At 44.5% G+C, this 22,573-nt stretch overlaps 1 protein-coding gene and 1 long non-coding RNA gene across 3 annotated transcripts; one reads left to right on the top strand and one right to left on the bottom strand.

Annotated features, from left to right (window-relative positions):
• Window positions 1-3,589: 3,589 nt before the first annotated feature.
• Window positions 3,590-8,967, bottom strand: LOC129146893 (uncharacterized). The gene is made up of 3 exons (XR_008554247.1): window positions 8,905-8,967; window positions 4,102-4,225; window positions 3,590-3,655 (listed from the first exon to the last, which is right to left on the bottom strand). It is a non-coding gene; the product is annotated as an uncharacterized LOC129146893 (long non-coding RNA).
• Window positions 8,968-12,037: 3,070 nt separating this feature from the next.
• Window positions 12,038-20,987, top strand: CLN5 (CLN5 intracellular trafficking protein). 2 transcript variants are annotated; one of them, XR_005128601.2, is made up of 5 exons: window positions 12,038-12,186; window positions 14,730-14,895; window positions 15,675-15,900; window positions 18,738-19,644; window positions 20,090-20,985. XR_005128601.2 is itself a non-coding variant. In XM_037528898.2 (4 exons), the coding sequence occupies exons 1-4, from the start codon at window positions 12,038-12,040 to the stop codon at window positions 19,247-19,249; spliced, it is 1,053 nt and encodes a 350-aa protein (XP_037384795.1). In that variant the 3' UTR covers window positions 19,250-20,987. The 2 variants fall into 2 exon arrangements, 1 of the variants encoding a protein (XP_037384795.1); XM_037528898.2 differs by having other exon boundaries at window positions 18,738-20,987.
• Window positions 20,988-22,573: the final 1,586 nt, after the last annotated feature.

The following is a 22,573-nucleotide window of genomic DNA, read 5'->3' as shown; positions in this document are numbered from 1 at the left end:
TGTGGAGCAGATCTCTGAAGATGGTGCTCCAAGCCCAAGCCTCCCAGGAGACACACCCTCTCCTCGTCTCCTCTTCTTGATTCTGGTCTTACTCCTGACCATAGAGCACAGCATAAGAGACCCCAGGACTTTGAAACTGACCATGAGAGGAGAGTCTAAGTCTTCTGCAGGCTTGTTTGGATGATGTCAGCTCTCAAGTAAGGAACTCAACCACTCTGACACGTAGGGAGTTTGAGGAGCCCGAACTATTGCATGGCCAGACTGCAACGGTTTCTGTCAATCACAGACCAGGCACCAGATACCATTATGGTGCCTTCAGTCAGTCAAGCCTTCAGATGCGGCAGCCCCAGCCACAACCTGACCGCAACTATACGAGAAATCTCAAGCCCCGTCCAGCTAAGCCAAATCAACCTGCAGAACTGGAAAAGGTGATAAATTATTGTTTGAGCCCCTAAATTTCAGCAACAGGTACCTGGAAAACTTTCTATGTAAAATGCCAGTGAGCAGTCTATTTATGTACCTATCTATAGTGTCCACAAGCAACATACTCGTGATAATAAAACAGTAATTTCTGATTCTCACTGTGGAAAATCTCTAGATTGCATCCAAAATGCTTAAGGATTTTGTGAACTTTTAAAATAAAACCAATTTTCACTGTTTAGTTTGAAAAAAAAAATACCTAACACACAATTCCTTATGAAGGGAGTTAAATAAAATGAAGCCAAAACTAAGATGATGAATTTTTAAATCAATCTTTTATTTTTCTAAATCATTCTTTTTTTAAAAAAATATTGTATTGAAGTACCAGTATTTTACATCCTTGAGAGTGTGTTGACAGTAAAGGACTTTCCCTCTCAGGTGTGGTCACCAGAGCTTTCCCACCACCTCAGCAGGCACATCCTCCACACAGCCCACTGTGTTCTTCTCCCCACCCCACCAACATGTCTTGCCTCCCCTCCCCCTCTGAAAGCCCAAGATCTCTGGTTAGTTTTCAAGGGCTGATCTTAAAGGTTGTATTTGCCTGACACTTTGGTTTTTTCTGTTCTACATATGCAGGGTAAGGAAAAATGTCAGGCTTTTCTGCCCTCCCACCATCAGGATAGATGATGGATCCTTGCGGTCCTGAGTGCATGCCTGATGGCGGGCACCTGGAGTAGGGTGTGGGCATAGGTGGATGGGATTCACCTGGGCTGAGACTGTGCTTTTAAGGGCGGCGTCACGGGGACGCCAGTAGAAGCGGAAAGAGAAGCTGAGAGAGAAGCAGAGAAGGCCGGCGAGCCCAGGTAGAGTGAAGACTTGCTGGGGGCTGGGAAAACTGCCAGCCTCCCGGCCCCCCAGCACCCTTGCCTGCTGTGTACTGGGTAAACCCCAATAAAAGCCTGCAAAAACCACTGAGGGGCCTCCCCGGTGGCGCAGCGGTTGAGCGCTGGGTTGCGAAGCTGCCTGCGGCCTCTGCAGCGCCGGTTCGATCCCCGGCTGCTCCCAGGCCACTGGAGGAGGGTCCCACATGGCGCGCAGACCTCTCCTGCCGCCCGCTGCTCCCCTCAGCAGTGTACTTCGGTCCTTCTGCCTGCTCTGCTCCCCGCTCTGGCTCTGGTGAATTCTCTCGCCCTCCCGCGCTTCTGACTGTACCCAGTGCTTGTATAAACAAAAACGAACGAACAAATAAATAAATAAATAAAGCATGCCTCTATTAAAAAAAAAAAATAAAACCTAACATTTTAAAAAAAAAAAAAAAAAAAAAAAAACCACTGAGGACTCCTTTGCCCAATCTGCTGGATCATAGAAAACCTGCCCTGTGTCCATTCCTACCCTTACAACATACAAGTGACACCAACTGGAATCTCTCTCCTTCAGGCTTATTTCACTGGGTATAAGCCCTTCCAGTTCCATCCATGTTGCTGCAAATGGCATGAATTTCATTTTTCATTTTCCTGCACTGAAAAGGTCCAGAGATAGGCAAACCTCCACTGTGATTTCTAGAGTGTTGAGGCCTCAAAATGTGGACTGCTTGTCATGTGTTACCTGTCACCCGGGCGCTAAGTGTGAATCTGCAGTGTAACAAGATCTCCAGGTGATTAAGACACCCATGAAAGCGAGAGACAAGTCATTCATTCATTCCTAAATTTGTCTGCATATAAGAATCATCTGGGAATTTAAACAAATTCTAAAATCCAGTTCATAGGGACATAGACATTGATGACTTTGAAGTCCACCAGGGGATTTCTGGTGCAGCCAGGTAGAAACCACGGTGGCACTAGACCTGAGCACTGCTTTGCCAACCTCACTGCCCAGTGTCATCACCTGGAGAGTGTCAGGAACCATTAATGTCTGTTTCCACCCCCAGAAGTTCTGATGTAACTGGCCTCTGATGTGGGAGTGTGGGGCTAGAAAGCAAAGTTCCCCAAGTGACCCTTGGGTGTAACAAAGTTTGAGAACCACAGACCTAGAGCCTGGAACAGAAGGGTTCAAAATGGAGGCAAGCCTGCATCACTTGCTCAGGAAGAAGGGTTTAAAGTCAGTGAGCATTAATTAAAATGAACAGTTGGCCTCACAGCTTTCAGCTAACTCACCAGGTATAATGACAGCATCAAGCTCGCTCAAGTTCAGCTCTGCCAAATTGCGTATGTCCCCATGGGTTTTTCTGGCACTTTCCTCCAGCACATTTCTCTTCTCTTCTGTTGGGCTCCCTTTCAAGTGATTAATGATGTGCATCTGCTCGGCATTAGGAGCAAATATCTTCACCTTCAAAAATAGAAAGAGAAACAAATGATGTCATCGCCTGTATGAAAACAATCAAGTAAATCAATCTCAGAGTCTAAACCAGAAAGGAAAATCAGAAGACCACAGCAATTCTGTATGCCTTCAGGGCCAACACCATCTACAAATATTACAGCTCAACCACAGGGAGAAACCAGGGGACTTCCAGAGGGTAAAAAAATAAAGCCATAAATTAGTTTCCAAAAGGAAATGGAACCAAAAATGGTTGGTTTCAAATATGAACACACACATGCATAATGAAAAAATATACATGTGCTTTTTAAAGAGATAGAAAGATGATCTAATTTTATAGATAAGAACATACAGGGCTCAAAACTATGGGAAAATTGATTAAATCACTCCCTGAAATCTTTCTGAAGAAGTGGTTCTCAAAACCCACTGCATATTAGAATTACGTGGGGCCCAAATGGGTCAGTTAAATAGGAGCCTCTGGGAGCCAAATGACAGCCTGGGCATTGGTAGGTCTTAAGCTCTCCACAGCTGATTCTATTTATCACGGTTGGCAACCACGGATCTAAAGAAAGTGAGATAAAACTTACCACATCAGAATTCTGAGTTCAATTCCAAGAGGCATTGATGCCAGAACCCAAAGCAGACCATTTGGAAGCCATCACTTGACACGTCCACACTTCTGGCCCCAGAAGCTCTGCTTTGACAGCCACAGTCTGCCATCAGAGACTCCTGGTGGGGAGGGGACTGCTCCAGTCCTCCCACCCTCAGCGCTTGGATCCTTCCATGGCAGTGATCTGGGGACCCAGCAGGATTGAGAGGCAAGGAAGAAAGGTGGAGGAGGCACCTGTATATTTGGGGGCGGGATGTTTTTAAGTCATATCTTCTTCACTGACTTCTGCTCTACCCTCAAATCTCAGGTCCTCTGTGGAAGTGGACAAAACTGGTCTGAGTCAAGTGTCCTCTGAGTCTCTGGTAGGGTGTCATCAGGGTTAGCAAGTTCAAGATCACGAGTCTATACCTCTTAGTTCTAAACTTTGTATTTGACAAAAATAAATATTAACATTCTTAATGTTCTTTTTCCATATTTTGGATTTCATAAAATTATCTTAAAAATATCTCCCATCTGTGATATATATGTATATATCAAATACACATATACATATACATACACATACACGTTTGTATACACACATGCATTAATAGGTATGCATATATGTAGTTTTATATATATATAACAGTTATCTGTGATAGGAATTGTATCCACTGATTAGTAGTGGATATAATTAAGGGCAAGAAGGGCATTTTGAAGGGCAAAGAAATGTGAATTGGGTTTTAAATCAGTAATTCTAGAAACAGATTGACTCTCACCTGCCCAAGGTGGATGTGAAGATGATGGTGAAATGCACATTCAACACTTCCTTGGAAACTATCTAAGTTCTAAGGCATTTGTTGCACTGAATAAGCAAGTTCCTTTGTCTCCACCAGACTTCACCTCAAGGAGAGAGACGTAGACTCATTAAAACATTGTAGGATGTTGTCTTTCTCCCATTAGGAAATCAATAATTACTATTGAACAAATACAAAAAATGGTCATTTTAATTTTAATATCCTTCAAATTAAACAGGCACTGGGTTTATTTATTTATTTATTTTAAAGATTTATTTATACAAGCACTGGGTACAGTCAGAAGCGCTGGAGGGTGAGAGAATTCACCAGAGCCAGAGCGGGGAGCAGATCAGGCAGAAGGACTGAAGTACACTGCTGAGGGGAGCAACGGGCGGCAGGAGAGGTCCGCGCGCCATGTGGGACCCTCCTCCCGTGGCCGGGGAGCAGCCGGGGATCGAACCGGCGCTGCAGAGGCTGCGGGCAGCCTCGCAACCCAGCGCTCAACCGCTGCGCCACCGAGGAGGCCCCAGGCACTGGGTTTAAATGGTTTCCTTTACTAAGTTGTAGAGACAAGAGACTTGGCTTCTATGTCTAGCTTTGCATTAACTAGAAATGATGTGGAGCAAGGCATTTTTCCTCCTAGAGAAATTCAGCAAGCCCCTCAAGAATAGGAATTCCGGGCCTCCCCGGTGGTGCAGCGGTTGAGCGCTGGGCTGCGAAGCTGCCCGCAGCCTCTGCAGCACCGGTTCGATCCCCGGCCGCCAGGAGAGGGTCCCACGGGGCGTGCAGACCTCTCCTGCCACCCGCTGCTCCCCTCAGCAGTGTACTTCGTTGGTCTGCCTGTTCTGCTCTGGCTCTGGTGAATTCTCTCACCCTCCCGCGCTTCTGACTGTACCCAGTGCTTGTATAAATAAATGAATAAATCTTTAGAAAAAAAAAAGAAAAGATTTAAAATAAAAAAAAAAATAGGAATTCCTCAGGATTAGGAATGTCTTCTGACTTCAGATGTCAAGTCCTACAGTAAGGATTAATGAGTAGTATATCTTAAAGCATTATTAAAAAGAATGGTGTAGTTACTGCGGAAATCAGTGTGCTGGTTCTGCAAAAAAGGGAAACCATAGAATTACCATATGCTCCAACAATTCCACTAACAGGCCTGTACCCAAAATAATTAAAAGCAAAGCAGGCACTCAACGGATACTTGTACATCAATGTTCATAACAGCATTATTCACTGCAGTCAAAAGGTGAAAATAACCCAAACACCCACCAAATGTGGATTAAAAAATGTATATGCATACAATGGAATCTCATTCCCTCTTTAAAAAGGACAGCCTGACACATACTAAAACATGGATGAAGCTTGAAGACATTATGCCAAATGAAATAAGTCAGCCACAAGGGCCCAAATAGTACATGGTTCCACTTACAAGAGGTACTTAGAGTAGCCAAATTTACAGAGACAGTAAGTAGAATAGAGGGTTACCAGGGGCCAGGAGAGAAGGAAATGGAGAAGTGTCGCTATTGCATAATAGTAATAATCGGCAGTCAATTCCAGTATGTGGCTTTTCCTCCCATACCAAAAAGCAATTCTCAGACACAAGCTGGCTCAATTCTGACTATTTACCCGGAGATAGTATCACACCTCATACCCCAGGGCTCAGTTCGTCAAGATTCAGATGCTAGTCCCACCTGTGCTTCTAACCAACCGGCTACAGATAGGTTTCAACCTTCTTAGGCTCTATCTGCTACAGGGGCTCACAGGACTAGGATCCTGGTTTGTTATAAAAGGATGTAACTCAGGAACAGCCAGATGGATGAGGAATTTAGTATGGGATAAGCGTTGGAAGCTTCTAAGCTCTTACCCAGGGGGCAACTTCCCCAAACCTCCAAGTGCTCACCAACTTATAAGCACTCCCTACCTCATCCTTTTGGGTTTTTAAGGAGACATCTACATCTGTACTTAGGTATGCCTGATTCAATCACCAGCCATAGTGACTCAATGAGCCATCATCCTTTCTCTCCTTCCCAAAGGTCGGAAGGGTGGAAACTTCAGTTCCCAACCCTCTCTGATGGCTGTAACTGGTTCTCTGACAATCAGTACATCCTTACAAGCATTCCAAAAGTCACCTTATCAATATAACAAGAAATGCCTTTAAGGCTCTTATCTCTCAGGGAATCACTTGGGTTTTAGGATGAGAAAAAAGTTGTGGAAATGGAGAGTGGTGTGGTTGAATAAGAGTGTGTATGAACTTAATACCTGTGCACTTAAAAATGGTAAGATGGTACAATCTATTATGAATATTTTACTGCAAAAAAGCAAAGCCAAACCCAAAACACGTTTCTGGCCAAGGGGTAACCCAATGGTACGTCTCAGGCTCTGGCAGGTAAAGGGTGAACCACAACGGCCTCTCCCCTGCTTACAGGCTTGGATGACAGACATCCCCAGATATCCCCTTATGCCCAAAGAAAAGCGCAGTTCAGTAGGAGGAGACCAAGACCAGCTGGTGGAGGGAAAGTTGTTGCATAGTTTAACATTACAAAGAAGGGCCTCCCGGGTGGTGGCGCAGCGGGGTGACCGCAGCACTGTGAAGCTGTCCGTAGCCTCCGCAGCGCGGTTGGATTCTGGCCGGCCAGGGAGCAACCCACCTGGCTCAGCACACCTCTCCTGCCTCGCCCGCTGCTCCCCTCGGCAGTGTCTTCCGTCTGTCTGCCTGTTCTGCTCCCCGCTCTGTCTCTGGTGAATCCTCCCATCCTCCCGTGCCTCTGGCCTGTACCCCAGTTATTGCATAAATAAATAAATCTTAAAAAAAATAATAAAGTTACAAAGAAGCAAAACCCGGGGAAGGAAAATGACTTCCGAAGCTTCTGTCCACCATTCCTCATGCTGTCCAGAGAAGATGACGCGCCTGAAGAAAAGAGGCTACTGGTACTTAGCTTCCCAGCCTCAAAAGCTCCAGCCCGCAGAAGCGCCTTGCACCCCGGGGCGCTGCAAAAGCCGCAGCCGCCAGCCCGGGGCCCAGGACCGCTGAGGCTCGCTGCAGGATCCCGCGGCAGCGCGCTGCACTCGCGCGCCCCCTCGCGGCCAATGAGGGCTGTGCGCAGCGCCCCGCGGGCAGCCCGGCTGGAAGGGGTGTGGGGCCCTGAGTCTCCAGTGGGTGGTACTTTAGACCCACCCGCTGAAACTTCCGCAGAGGAAATGCAGAGGCTGCAGCCATTGTATCCTTTGTGCTGGGAAAGAAGAGAACACGTGCCAGGGAGCCTTAAGCCGTTTTATCAAGTTGTAACTTTTATTTGAAAATTATCTTTAGGGCCTCCCTGGTGGTGCAAGGGGTTAAGACGCAATCTATGAACCTATCCGCAGCCACTGCAGCACGAGTTCGATCCTGGCCAGGGAGCTGCCCAGATGGCATGGCAGACCTCTCCTGTCTTGCTCCCTGCTCCCCTCAGCAGTGTATTTCAGTTGATCCAGCTGTTCTGCTCCCCACTGTCTCTGGCGAATCCTCTCACCCCCCACACCTCTGGCCTGTACCCCAGTTCTTGTATGCATAAATAAATCTTAATAAAAAGGAAAAATTATCTTTAAAACATGAATTCTATCTTTAGCTGGACCCCCCGGCAACTTATTTCAAAAGAAAATATCAATATTGATACACAATACTTCTTAACATTTAAAAAGAAACATTTTTAAGTATGTGCCTTAGGCTTTTTCACCATTCCAAAGCTGGCAGGGAAGACTGAAGGCGGCACCTCATCACACCTCCTTCACCTGCATCTGAGGTGACGACAGGTAATTTCTTAAGGCACTTGAAAAGAGAATTTGAGGTCCAGAAACAGGGCGGGCTGTATTAAGGGCAGTTAAGACAGTCTGATCTAGGATGCATTCACAAATGTAGCGAAAATTTTAAAAGTCTAAATCTCCATATATGTAGCCTAGTTGTCCTTTATAATCCCAGGAAAGAAATAGCAAAGAATGTAGTTACATTGTTTAACTAGGTGCTCCTTGAGTTACTTCTGCATTGTACAGATTTGAAAAAAAATAAAGTTTTATTATTTATTATGAAAAGGTAAAAGCTGCCACCTCCATCAATTACATCTTTACTTCCCTTATTAGATCTTAAAAATTATTAGCCTTCCACTTCCTCCAACAATAACTCAATAAGCCCTTCTTGTGTGCTAGATGCCAAATAAAGTAGAGTATCCACAGCTTCTTTAGCCTGGAAGTAGCAAGCTGGTCATAAGCTAGGCTGGAAAACAGCAAACTCCTGACCTGAGTCTAGTCCTAGACCAGTAGGATATTCACATAGCTTAAGACCCTCAGTGATGCACGTGTCAAAGAGGATGGAAACAACAGGCAGGGGAAAGCTGAGGTGCTTGTGAAAACATCTGTGTATCCCTCCCACATTGGTGGAGGAGGAGGAAGAGGAACCTAACAGTGAACTTGAAAAGGGTAAGAGAGTGGTAGGAGTAGGTTCTGGATCTGACTGCTGGGGATCAGCTGTTGTGATATTGGGAAGGTGACTCAAGATCTCTGTGTGTACATTTCTCAATCTGAAAGTAGGAAGTAGCATTTTTTTTCCCATAGGGTTGTTATAGGACAGCCCCGATATTGAACGGGTTCCTGGCTGTGGGTCCTCACCCGCGCGCTTAAAAGGGACTTACTAATACTCCACTACAGGCACACACAAAAGGTTCTGCAAAAGGTTTATTTACAAGGGAAAAGGAAATAAGGAAAATGTACAACTCAGGGAGAAAATAGGGAAATAAAGTTTTTAATGCGTCCTACCGGATCCGCCGACCTGGAAAACCCAAAGTCACTCTCAGAGCTGGCCGAAAGCTGCTAGCTCGTGTAGAGCCAAAATGGGGGAACCCCCAAAGCCCACGTGTCTGCCTTTATACCAACTTGGCTGCTTAACCCCACCCTCAGGTCCCAGCCACCTTCCCTTTGATGGTGATGGGATTTGGAGTTCCCAGTGTCTTTGGCTTTGGCCTGGGGTGGGGGTGGAGTCCACAAAGCCTGTATGGAATTAGCTTTAGGACATCCTTTTCCCCTAACAGGGTGACTGGAAGTAAATATCAGCTGTGTCAAATCCTTGATGCTAGTCTGTTTCTGCTCACAGCACAGTGTTGATTAAACCAGTTAAGTATTTATAAAACAGGTAAGTGTACTGCAGTTTCATAAACTTTTCCAGGGGGAACTGTTAATATATTGGTTAACATCAAGATACTGTTAAACCTCTTGCATTAAAATTACTGTGGAAAATCAGTCCATGGCATGGGCTGATTTGTTTTGTGTGCCATGGATCATTTTGGCAGCCTGATGAAAAACCCTTGCTCAGAATAATGTTTTTAATGAATAAAACAATCTTTTAAAAACAGGATTGTAAGTGCAAAAATCTGCCCTGTCATTCCTGAGCCTTGCATAAAATACAGATAAAGCCAGCCACAGAAAACAGTATTTCTCCCAAAATACAACAGAGCTGTAATGTCATAACAACCTCCTGCTTTCCCACTGAGAAAATTTGTTCTCTAAAATAAAAGACTTAGAGAGATTTACTGTTTGAGATTATATTGCTAAACATGAAAAATTCCACCTTTGCCTGAAGATCAGTCACTTGACTGAGAAAAGCAGTCTTAATTTACAACCTTCACAACCCTAGAACACAACATCCACTAGAGGATTTCTAGACATGTCTATTTTGACTTCATCGTTTCCAAGCAAATAGAATCCTGGGTCTACTTTGCAGTCTACACCTGACACTGACTGCTAGTCTAGACTTTACCAAAACGCTGCTCACTGAAGCCTCAGCTAAACTCCACCCTTCCTCAGAAGCTCCCCACCTCCGACCAGCATCCACTTGAGACTGGTTTTGGTAACTGCTAAGTCCTGAGCTAGATGTGAAGTTCCACTGTGGCCCCCTAGTGTATGGTTTCAAAACTATAATGTCGCATTAGAGAGCTGTTTATTTTTTTTTTAATTTTTTTTATAGAGGCATGTTTTATTTATTTATTTGTTTGTTTGTTTGTTTGTTTGTTTATACATGCACTGGGTACAGTCAGAAGCGTGGGAGGGTGAGAGAATTCACCAGAGCCAGAGCGGGGAGCAGAGCAGGCAGCAGGACCGAAGCACACTGCTGAGGGGAGCAGCGGGCGGCAGGAGAGGTCTGCGCGCCGAGAGCTGTTTATTTTGATTGGTTTCAAGTGACACTCAAGGGCAAGCCCACTTGCAATCCTGCCATGCTTTTCAAATCGGACACTGCACTTCAGCTTTCATGGCTAGGCTGCATTCTTCCCTTTGGGCGGGTCTTTGGAGAAGCCAGCTTAGCCTTGGTGAGTGCTGGTGCAGGGAGAGCTAGGGCCAGAGCACCCAAACCCTTCGTTAAGTGGGTGTTTATTTTTTTTATTTTTTTTTCAGGAACTGGTATTTATTATCAAAGTCATATTCGATGTCAACAAGATGCCACAACTACAAAAAAAAATTGCGGGGCCTCCCCGGTGGCGCAGCGGTAGAGCGCTGGGTTGCGAAGCTGCCCGCAGCCTCTGCGGCGCCGGTTCGATCCCCGGCTGCTCCCCGGCCACCAGAGGAGGGTCCCACATGGTGCGCAGACCTCTCCTGCCACCCGCTGCTCCCCTCAGCAGTGTACTTCGGTCCTTCTGCCTGTTCTGCTCCCCGCTCTGGCTCTGGTGAATTCTCTCACCCTCCCGCGCTTCTGACTGTACCCAGTGCATGTATAAACAAAACAAATGAACAAACAAATAAATAAATAAATAAAACATGCCTCTATAAAAAAAAAAAAAAAAAAATTGCGCACATTGCGTTTAAATGGGGCCCTGTCAGAAACTCCCATCCTGGTGCAGCAAGTGAGCTAAGGTCTGTGAGTGTGTGTGTGTGTGGGGGGGCGGGGGGTGAAGGGGGATCGCCCCAACCTCCTGAGGGCTGATGGAAGCCAGTGACTCTCCCATCTCTCCTGCTGTGGTGGGGGGTGGGGAGTAATGGGGGGGGTGGGGAACAGCCAATTATTCCAACACGTTTATATATAACGATGGTCCGCTGGTGTTGTGGTAAAAGTGCTGGACCAACCTGGTCTAAGGACTCTGCAAGCTGCTGTCGTGTAAAACAAGAGATGAGCTGCCTTCAAAGCACTATTTACAAACGTACATCAACGTTTGCGCGTAACAGCATGGCAGGCCACGCGTGCCCCCTCCAAAGCGGGGGTGGGGCACCCTATGGCTTCCTCGAAGAAGTTAAAGGCCAGAGGAGAGCGTCGAAGTAGAAACGTCCTCCTCACTCAAGTGTAAATGCAAACAAGATAGGGGCTGGGGGGTGGCCACAGATGAGGGGGTGATTCAGAGCGCTGGGAGCAGTGCCTCGGACCACATACTGTCAGTGTGGACCCCGGTTCTCATCACGGACTTCATGGGGCGAGGACTGGTCACCACCCCACTGCTGTCTTCCTCGCTGCACCCCCCAGCTATAAACCCCGCTCTTGCAAATACTTGGCACCTCCTAGCGTGAGCGCCGGGCCAGAGCGAGAGCCGCCTGCCACCCGCTGGAATTTTGGATTTGGGGGGTGGAGGCTGGGGGACGTCAGAGGACGCTCCAAAAAAGGGGTTGCCTTTACACCGGGCGTGAAGCCAGAGCTCAGGGTTACCTGAGAGGGAGGCCCGAGGCGGGGCCGGCTATGTCCGCGGGCAGCAGGGCGCCGCGGCGGGGAAGAGCGAGCGGGCGCCGGCTCCGAGGCGCAGGGGGCGCCCCCAGCGCGCGGCCCGAGCCCCGGAGGCGCGCCCGGCAGGGGCGGGACCGCGGGCGGCGCGAGCGCGGGGCGCGCGCGGGGCGGGGCGGCGGCTCCGCGCATGCGCGGCTCGCGGGCCCTGCGCTCGCGGGACTCCGGGGGCGCCGCAGCAGCCGGGGCCGCCTCATGGCGCGGGCGGGGCGCGCGGGCCCGGGGGTCGCGGGGCGGCCGGGCGCGGCCCCGGGGCGCGCGCCCTGGCGCTGGGCCTTGGTGGTGCTCTGGCTGGCGGCGGCGGAGGGCGGCCCCTCCCGGCGCCAGTGGCCGGTGCCCTACAAGTGAGTGTGTGCGGGGGGGTTGGCGGGGTGGGGCGCGGGAGGGGTGCGGGGAGAGGGCGCGGGCGCGCGCCCCGCGGCTTGTGTCTCGGTCGCGCGCGGCGACGCTCTGGCGCCGGAGCGAGCCAGGTGGACAGCGCGGGAGCCGAGTTGACAGCGCGCGATGCGCGCCTGCCGCACCTGCCTTCCTCTCCTCGGGACACCTGAGCCTGTGGTGGTGACCTAGACTCGGGGCAGCCCGGAATCATGGAAGGGAAGGTGTGATGTCACGTTATGGTAGGACTTTTAGATCCAGTAGATGACTTTGAATAGCAGTCATTGCTTGGGAGTGTCAACTCTGGCACAGTTTGCAAATGGACGAGCTGGCCTTGGTTTGCCGGGACTTCCCAATTTTAGCAGCAAAGGCCGGGGCGCTGGGAATCCCCCTCACCCGCAGTCCGGGCACCCCGGAAGGTGGGTGACCGGGTTTGTCCACTTTGTTCAGCCTGGAGGTAGGTCGCTGACCCTCAGCCGAGGATCTGGGCTGCGAATCTGTGAAGGTGATTTGAACCTTTGACCTAGAAGAGTATTACATGGCCTGAAACTGTCCGAGATGGCGAAACAGAGAGAAAACATGGTGTTAACATCGGGCAGGATTCACAGAGGCCAGAAATTTTTTTTAAATGCAAACTCCTGTTGGATGACAACATATTATTGTGTTGGGAGGCTGGATGATGCAGTCGTCAGGAGCCAGGTTATGGTTCTGACTGCGGCAGATGAAGTCAGCTTCCACCATCACTGGCCTTGTGATCTTGGGGAAGTTGCTCAGTGTTCTCTGCACCTGCACTTACTGGGTCAGAAAAACAGAAGTAGGGAGAATTAAATCTAGTAAATGCCACATCTTCACAGCGGACAGTTCGTGTATTCCACGCCCTGAACGGTTTGCTCTCTTCCTTGTTTTGATTGATGGAAAAAAGAAGTTTGGTGTTGAAGCTGGTTTTCTTGAAAACGTTTATTAAAATGTCCCTAAGAAGTAAAGGTTAAATATTCAAAACCCACAGAAGAGATTGTGAATCCAGAACTACTTGGTTTAAGATCAGGGCAGAGTACTTCTCAGTGATTGTCTAGAGGTTTTAAGTACTCCCTTCTACTTACCTCCCTCAAGTGAGATTAATAAAATTTAACTTTCAGTTCACACTTAAATTATGCTTTTGAAATTACCTTTGACTTAAAATAGATTTTGTTGTGGGCCAATGAAACCTGGATGTAGTTACTGTGTTTTTTTTGAACTAGGTAAACGGGAAAATATACTTAAGTCTGGTAGTGCCATAAACTTTTCAGAAAGTAGTTATTACCTTCCAACAGCAAGTTTGTTAACTTTATTAAAATAGAAATTTTTGTTGCTGTATAAGGACTATAAAACAACAGATCTTGGATATTAGGGAATCTAGGATTCTTACTTTTCTCAGCATCATCTCTATGCCAAATACAGAAGGTGACCAGCAAGTGTCTGTTGAAGTGAATTCAACTGCATTTCCCCATTTGGCCCTATTGCTGTGGCTTCCTCAGGCTACCCTTTTTCTTTTTTCTTCTTTTCTTTGATACCGCTTCCCATCCTAATTCATAAAACAAGGTATATTTTATAGCAAATTCAGCCATATAAAATCTTCTTAAAATCCTTTAAACTCAGTCCCCGGCTCAGCCCTTCCCCAGGGTTCTATAACAGCACCAGGGGGTGCTGTTCCCTGTATTAGTGCAAAATGCCAGGTCCTCCTACCTGTTCTGCCTTGAAGCCTAAATTCCAGGTTTATTTACCTACTTGAGACTCTTCCAAAGTGGCATGCTTAACTTACAGTACTTCATTTTTCTCTTCTTCTAAATTATTATTGAAATCTGGGCCATCTTTCTTTGCCTTCCTCACTCCACCTATCCTATTACTGGATAAGCATTATTTCTCGCTCCTTTGTGCCCATCAGATTTTGTATTTTTCTCTAGTTTAGCATTTACCACATTGTACTTTTATCACATGGTTACTGTCTTCCCAGCCCTTACCCTAACCAACTTGAGAAAGGGAACAGCTTTTTAATTTTTGTTTCCCTATTGCCTGGTGGAGTGGCCTACATAGAGTAGATCATTAAATATTGGTTCAGGAAATGTTGGTTAACTCTTAAGAACACAGGAAATATGTTACTTAATCCTATCTATCTTTGAATAATCTGAATTGTGATTGTGAGATTAAATATGAAAAATATTTATTCAGTAAATATTTGTCTACTATTCCAAATTCTGGAACTGTAAACATTTTAAAATACAACTCCTTCAAAACTCTCACAATGGGAGCAGCAAACTAGGAAGCAAGCATTTAACAGTGTTTTAGTGTATCCTTTGCTATTAAAGACATCATTGCGTTTTCTCCACGAGGTAACAAATAAGATATATATTATACATTATGGGCTGAGCTTTCAATGTTTTCTCTGAAAACAGTGAAATGAAAATCTGGATTCTAAAATGTATAAGAATCAAGTTCCTGTTAAGATCCAAGTTGTTGGTTTCTTTTTCTTTATTAGGCGCTTTACCTTCCGTCCAGACACAGATCCTTATTGTCAAGCTAAATACACTTTCTGTCCAACTGGTTCTTCTATCCCAGTTATGAAAGGTGATGATGTCATTGAAGTTTTTCGGCTACAAGCTCCAGTATGGGAATTCAAATATGGAGGCCTCCTGGGACACTTGGTAAGAGTACATCTTGCTCTTTGATTAATCAAATTATTTGATTACTAGGTGAATTTGAGGAAATAATCACCGTTCAAATGGCTGATTTTAGATCATGTTTATTAAGGTTCTTAGAATATTTAAAATGAGTAGTCAAGAACATTTTCAAGTTTTGTGATCTCATCAGTAACCAATGCAATCACTTTAATACCTTTTAATATTATGAATATGAACCCAAATCTGGAAACCCAGCTCCTGGAAAATAAGAAAGGAAGGACTCTGAGGAAGGCGCAAGGCAGGCAGGAAAGCCTTCTGCATTTCCAGGCCCGATTGTGTATACTTGTCTTAGGCTGGCTCCCATGTGAGCTTCTCATCACCTGCTGAGATACACTGATTTCCTTCCTGAGCCTGTGGCGTGGAGGCTTCTCATATTCCAAGTGAATGAAATTATGAACATGTCCACATAGCGTGTATCCTTCCTATCTGAGCTCAATGGCCAAAAACAGAGAGGATGATCTGGAGTTTGGACAGAGTGGACACCAGAACAGCAACATGGTGACAGGTGATGGGGTGGTGGTATATTTACGGGGACTACACCTGAGGGGAGAAATCAAATACTGTACAAAAAGGAACAGCAATGTAAAAAAAAAATTAAAAATTAATGAAAGGGGGTAAAAAAATAGCAAAGTGGAAGAGGAATAGCCGAGCAGTTTTTCTACTTGATAGACATTCTCTCTCTGTGGTTCTGGACCAAGAGTTACTTTATAAAATGCTTTCATACATGTATGGTCTTTACACAGAAAGTTATGCATGATGCCATTGGATTCAGGAGTACTTTAACTGGCAAAAACTACACGATGGAATGGTATGAACTTTTTCAACTTGGAAACTGCACATTTCCCCATCTCCGACCTGAGATGAATGCCCCTTTCTGGTGTAATCAAGGGGCTGCCTGCTTTTATGAAGGAATTGATGATATTCACTGGAAGGAAAATGGAACATTAGTGCTCGTAGCAACCATATCAGGTGAGTTTCAAAAACATGGCAGTATTTGATGATTGTGTCCCGCTATTGGAAGGAAAGAAATTAATTACTCTCATTGAGGCATTTCACGAATGTTCTACTTTCTAGAGGTCATTTATAAAATATGCTGCTTAACCCACTAACCTGTGATTGAAACTATTACTCATGCAGAAGTTCAATTATAGGCCTCCCCGGTGGCGCAGTGGTTGAGCGCCAGGTTGCGAAGCTGCCCGCAGCCTCTGCAGCGCCGGTTCGATCCCCGGCTGCTCCCCGGCCACTGGAGGAGGGTCCTGCATGGCACGCAGACCTCTCCTGCCGCCCGCTGCTCCCCTCAGCAGTGTACTTCGGTCCTTCTGCCTGCTCTGCTTCCCGCTCTGGCTCTGGTGAATTCTCTCACCCTCCCGCGCTTCTGACTGTACCCAGTGCTTGCATAAATAAATAAATAAATCTTAAAAAAAAAAAAAAAGTTCACCTATAGACAATGAGTAGCTTATCTCCTGCTTTATTCCCATGGTAAAAATGAATGAAATGATGAAATACTTAGTACAATTAAATTGGAATTTCTAAATAAAACAGTGGAGGGAAATCCATACTGCCTGAAAAGATATTTGACTGAAGAGCCTGTTAACTACATAGGGAATTTCAAAGACATGTGATGATAAATTAAAATGTTTTTATGTCAACAGATAGCAGCTTCCATTCGTGTGGACTTACCAGGGCCTGGCAGTGTTGTGCATACATTAATGTGTGACATTATTTATCATATAACACCTGGCATCGTTACCGTTATGTCCCCATTTTACAGAGGGGGAAACTGAGACAAAGAAGTTAAAGTCAGTAAACTAGGGGGAATTCTAGCAGTCAAATCTATTGACCATTTTCTTAACCATTTGCTACACCACCTCCCCAAACATGTGATATTGTGCATTTTAAGCCCCTTGAGCAATTTAAGTATTTTAATCACTGAGATTTTTCTATCTTTTGTATATACTAGAAAGTAACAGTTGGAACTTTGCTGCAATGTGTTGTATTGTTGGTAAGAAAAGGACTTTGGCAGAACTTATTCAGAACCTGGTTACATGACCATTGGTCATTTTCCTTATTAACTCATTGCCTTGTAGTAGAATGGGGTGGTACCACCATTACATTTTCGAGGTAGGGTGCTTGCCCGTATTATTTATAGAGCTCTATATAATAAATTGTTGTTCCCCCCAAAGTGGAATCATCTGAAATGAAAGTACTCTGTGATAAGAATTACCCTGTGGGGTAACAGGACCTGATGACTTGAGGAAATTATCCTGCTTTTCACTTGGAAGGCTCTTTACAGAACATTTTGGTGTCTGTCAACTCATACATAGTTGAGTGGGGAGGACAAGAGACTCTTCCTTTGCAAATAAGAAACTGAGGCTCAACCAGATAGTGTGATTTACCTATCCCTTAAGGTCAAAGAAACAGGAATGCAATTGGTGTCTTTTAAATGGAATCTATACGCCAAGATATTTTCTAATTTTTCTTCCTACTGTCTAATTGGTGCCCCCCCCCCCAAACATTCCAACAGTACATTTAACAATGCTCAGTCAAATAAACAGCTGTTCTTTCTTTCATTCCAGGCCAGTTTGCATCTCTTCTTCCACCATTTCCACGTACCTCATTATTTGAAACTTCTTCCTCTTGACATCAGTGTATGATCATTTGAACAAGTGATTACTGTTTTCTATAAGTTATAATATGCCAGTACTTAAATCTTCTAAGTTAGCCATCTGCCTTGTGATTAATCCTGTTCATTGCCTTTTTTTTTTTTTTACATATCATAAAATAGTGTTTTGAAGTATTCTTTTCTCTTAATTATAGCAGTGGCTTTTCAAAGTTGAAGAACATTAATAGTACCCCCAGTTCTAAGAAAACAGGACTTATTATTCCACAACTTTAATAACACAAAATTGATAAAGGCAGCCAGTCTATTCATCTTATAGGATATAAAGTATTCATTTTATGGATTAAAGTTGTAGTAAGAGAGGTTTAAACCAGTGACAAAGTGAAATTTTGGAGCCAGCTTCTAAAATAGGTATTATAAATGCTCTGCAAAGGATGTAACCGTGGAGAATATAGTATTTTGTTAACATTTTGAGAGATTTCCCCTCTCTGCTACAAGGTAAAAGGAGTTAGCCTTCCTGGAATCTGCATAGTCCCTGAGCTTGGCAAGAAACATTTCCAGTTTAGTTGACTCATGATGAAAGAAATTATGCAGTGGCTGGGAAGGTTGTAAGCACAGTCACACAGCTGACAGTTAAAAAAATAAAAAGGATGGGGGGGATATCAAGTAGTCAAGGTGTATGGGTGTGCTGCTCCCTCTCACAATTTTAGTAAGCCAACTTTATAGGGTTGCTGTTCACAGGCAGCCACTGTGCACCATGCCTTGTGACGGAAAAGCTCTGCATTTTACCCTCTTCAATTCTTGTTCTGTCTTTTCCCACTTTTTTCTCTTTCACAATTTTTCCCTTGCTTTCATTCTGTTTTTTGACTCTAGGACTCATTAAATAGAGTGGAGAAAGAGGGCTCATGCATATGTACAATTTTGCTTGACCATAGCTTAAATGATAATAAATATGTAAGACTCCTCTTTATACACCCATTGTTTACAATTCAGAAAAACCTGCCTTGAAGACTGGAATAAAGGGCTCAGCTTAGATTCCTATTGTAAGAGGTGGGTTTGGAAATCCAGGAGCTATTGTTCATTCAAGCACTCATGACTCTCATCAGATTAGATCATTTTACTTAAAATTAGCATGATTAACTTTGATGTTCAAAGTCGTGTCTTTTGTCTTTTTTTTTCCAACTAGGAAACATATTTAACAAAATGGCTAAGTGGGTAAAATGGGACAATGAAACAGGGATTTATTATGAAACTTGGACTGTCCAAGCCAGCACAGAAACAGGGGCGGAGACATGGTTTGAATCCTACGACTGTTCCCGATTTGTGCTAAGGACGTATAAGAAGTTGGCTGATCTTGGAGCAGAGTTCAAGAAGATAGAAACCAATTACACAAGAATATTTCTTTACAGTGGAGAACCTGCTTATTTGGGAAATGAAACATCTATCTTTGGACCAATAGGAAATAAGACTCTTGCTTTAGCCATAAAAAAATTTTATTACCCCTTCAAGCCTCATTTGTCAACTAAAGAATTTCTGCTTAGTCTCTTACAAATTTTTGATGCAGTGATTATTCATAGACAGTTCTATTTGTTTTATAATTTTGAGTATTGGCTTTTGCCTATGAAATTCCCTTTTATTAGAATAACATATGAAGAAATCCCCTTACCTGCCAGAAACAAAACACGTTCTGGTTTATAAAATCTTAATTATACTGCTTTTTTGTCTCCATGCACCAGCATATTGGTTTTTCAGGGAGTATTTTCACATTTGTGAACTTCTTAGGCCTTTCTTCCTTGGGGAAGAGACCTAGAATGCACATGGGCAGACAGGACTTTCTGCTTGGAAAGAAGCTGAAACTCATTGTATTGGCCAAAGTAAGTATGTCAAGTGGTTTTGCTATAAACCTCCAAGCTTTTTGTTAAAATGAATACTTATATCAGATATATAGCCTCTTTGGACTAAGTCTTTTTAAATTGGTATATCAAGATTTTAAAAATAACTTCACTGACATTTTCATGGTGACAGCTAGTTTTTCTGTTACAGTAATTATAGGTATAAGGTGACTTTACAGCTTTTATAACTTTTGTAAACAGGTGTAGGGTAAAGAAAATATCAGGCTTTTCTGCCCTTCCACCATCAGGATAGATGATGGATCCTTGTCCTGAATGCATGCCTGATGGCGGGCACCTGGAGTAGGGTGTGGGCATAGGTAGATGGGATTCAGCTGAGCTAAGACTGTGCTTTTAAGGGCGGCGTCACGGGGGGGACGCCAGCAGCCCCAGCCAGCAGCAGCAGAACTTGAAGGAGAAGCCGACGCAGAAGCAGAGAACGCCAGATAGCCCAGATAGAGTAAAGACTTGCTGGGGGCTGGGAGGCCTGCCAGCCTCCCAGCCCCCCAGCCAGCACCCCTGCCTGCCATATGCCTGGTGAACCCCAATAAAAGACCTGCAAAACCACTGAGGACTCTGACTCCTCCTTTACCCGGTCTGCATGGGATCAGAGAACCTGCACCTGTGCCATGTCCTGCCTTTACAACAGGTCTAGTAGTTTTGATTTTGTTCTATTCAATTTACCTTAAAGACAGGTGTGGTTGTGCTTCCAACTGTGCTAAATACACTGTTAAAGAGCACAAGTTTCTGGCTAGCATCTTGGAACTAGCTAATAACTGACAACCTGTGATTTAAGCAACTTGTTATCTCTAAACCTTAGTTTCATTATTTTAAGATGATCATCTCTCGAGATTGTTGTAAAAATCAAAGCTATGTATGTTTGGCATAGTAAGATCACAATAAATGGAAGCTACTAATCAAAGAACAAACTGCTGTCCTTTACCTTACCTAGTGTAGTTTACATGTCAAACTTTCCTAGGTTTCGTGATAATCCCCTGGACTGTGAGCTGACAGCATAGTGCCTCTGCCAACATGGGGCATGGAGTTGGCTGCAGATATGGCTGGGTGGATGATGACCTCTTACTCCTTCATGTAGTCCTCCCGTCCTCTGCCCACTAAAGCTGCCAGCTAGTGGAAGAGGGTACAGTTGCTGAGGGGACAGTTTCTTGTCAAGAATCTCCCAGGAGCTGGGCTTTGCCTACAACCATGAAGTAGTTTCAAGGTCCACTAAGTGGGTGATAATAGCTGAAAACATTCTTTCTATTCAGGAAAAAAACATCAGTCAGCAAGATGATGAAGCAGAGTTGAGAGAAAACCACCCACGTTTAATAAATAAATGTACTAATTATGTTGTTCAGTTTCAACTTCCATTTCCATGCCTCCTGAGAGCACAGATAATTGTTCACCTGATCCAAATGAGTAAAATGGGGTTCTTAGCTGTGACCTGTCCATGGCTACCCAGCTAGTGATAATGGAGTCACATTTTGAACTAGGTTCTGCTGTCTTACTGAGATGTACTTTCAAACAGGTTTTTAGTTTACTTTTTTTTTTTTTTTAATAGAGGCATGCTTTATTTATTTATTTATTTGTTTGTTTGTTTTGTTTATACATGCACTGGGTACAGTCAGAAGCGCGGGAGGGTGAGAGAATTCACCAGAGCCAGAGTGGGGAGCAGAGCAGGCAGAAGGACCGAAGTACACTGCTGAGGGGAGCAGCGGGCGGCAGGAGAGGTCTGCGCACCATGTGGGACCCTCCTCCCGTGGCTGGGGAGCAGCCGGGGATCGAACCGGCACTGCAGAGGCTGCGGGCAGCTTCTCAACCCAGCGCTCAACCGCTGCGCCACCGGGGAGGCCCTAGTTTAGTTTACTTTGAGTAGTGTACTTAGACCAGTACTGCATCTAATGTTACTAAAACCATGTTACAGGTCTGCAAGGAGGTAAGTACAGGTTATAGGAAGCATTTAGAAACTTTTAAAGCAACTTGTTTGAGTAATTTTGTTTCTGTTGAATCTACTAAAAGATGGGGACTTGCATTTTAATGACCTTATCTATGTTTCTATTGCCTTTTTCAAAAAAGGCACTTCAATAGTCTGAAAATAAAAAGCCAAAAAAGCTAACACAGATAGGTTGAGAAAGACTGCACTATTCTGCCTATTGCACAGAAGTAAAGTTTTCCTCAACTACAGAAAGTCCTTTCTTTCATTGCCTACCATTTAGCCTCCTATGTTAACAGTGCCTAAATGTTTCTATTTAAATTTGCCCCTTCAATCTGCTAGTTGCCCTCAGAATGTCACAAAAAACCTTGGATTTTTACTCTACCACCATCTAGTGCTAAAATTGGCCAACTTCTACCAGATCCTTAGACAAACTGCTCAGAGAAAATTGTATTCTGTATTTCCTGCAATGGGGTAACAAAAACTTTTGTGTCAGGTTTGTGTTAACTGTTAAGTCACGAAACCTGGTTCTATAGCAAAGACAAATGACATCTCTACATGTAACTTTCAAAGCAAGATTCTAATAGTTATGATTAAAATAATTCAAGATTCTTCATTGTTCCTACAGTTATCAATAAATTAAGAAATTCTGAAAGGATTTAAGGACATACTTTCAAATGGTAGCTGGGAAAGCAAAACATGGCCAGTCAGGAATTTGCCAATTAAATTTTGCTGCCCTTTGTCCAACCACTATGGAGAGCTGTGTGTGGAGATTTCTTGACCTACTAAACATAGGGCTTCCATATGATCTAGCAATTCCACTCCTAGGTATTTACCCAAAGGACACAGAAACATCAATTCCAAAGAGCACCTGCACCCCTATGTTTATAGCAGCACTGTTTACAATAGCTAAGCTTTGGAAACAGCCCAAATGCCCAAAAATAGATGACTGGATCAAGAAGATGTGGTACATATACACCATGGAATATTACTCAGCATTCAAAAAAGACAAGCACATGCAATTTGCATCAACATGGATGGAGCTGGAAAGGATCATGCTCAGCAAAATAAGCCAGAAAGAAAAATACTGGATGGTCTCACTCATAGCAGGAATCTAGAAAACTTAAATAAGGGACCAGGAAAAAGAATATAAGAAAGAAAATATCAAAATCAACAAACAACTATGAACCAGACATACTC

The sequence above is a fragment of the Talpa occidentalis genome, unplaced genomic scaffold, assembly GCF_014898055.3.
Source record: "Talpa occidentalis isolate TD23 unplaced genomic scaffold, MPIMG_talOcc4v2.1 talOcc4.5, whole genome shotgun sequence".
NCBI lineage: Eukaryota > Metazoa > Chordata > Mammalia > Eulipotyphla > Talpidae > Talpa > Talpa occidentalis.
This window is presented reverse-complemented; position numbering and strand designations above follow the sequence as displayed.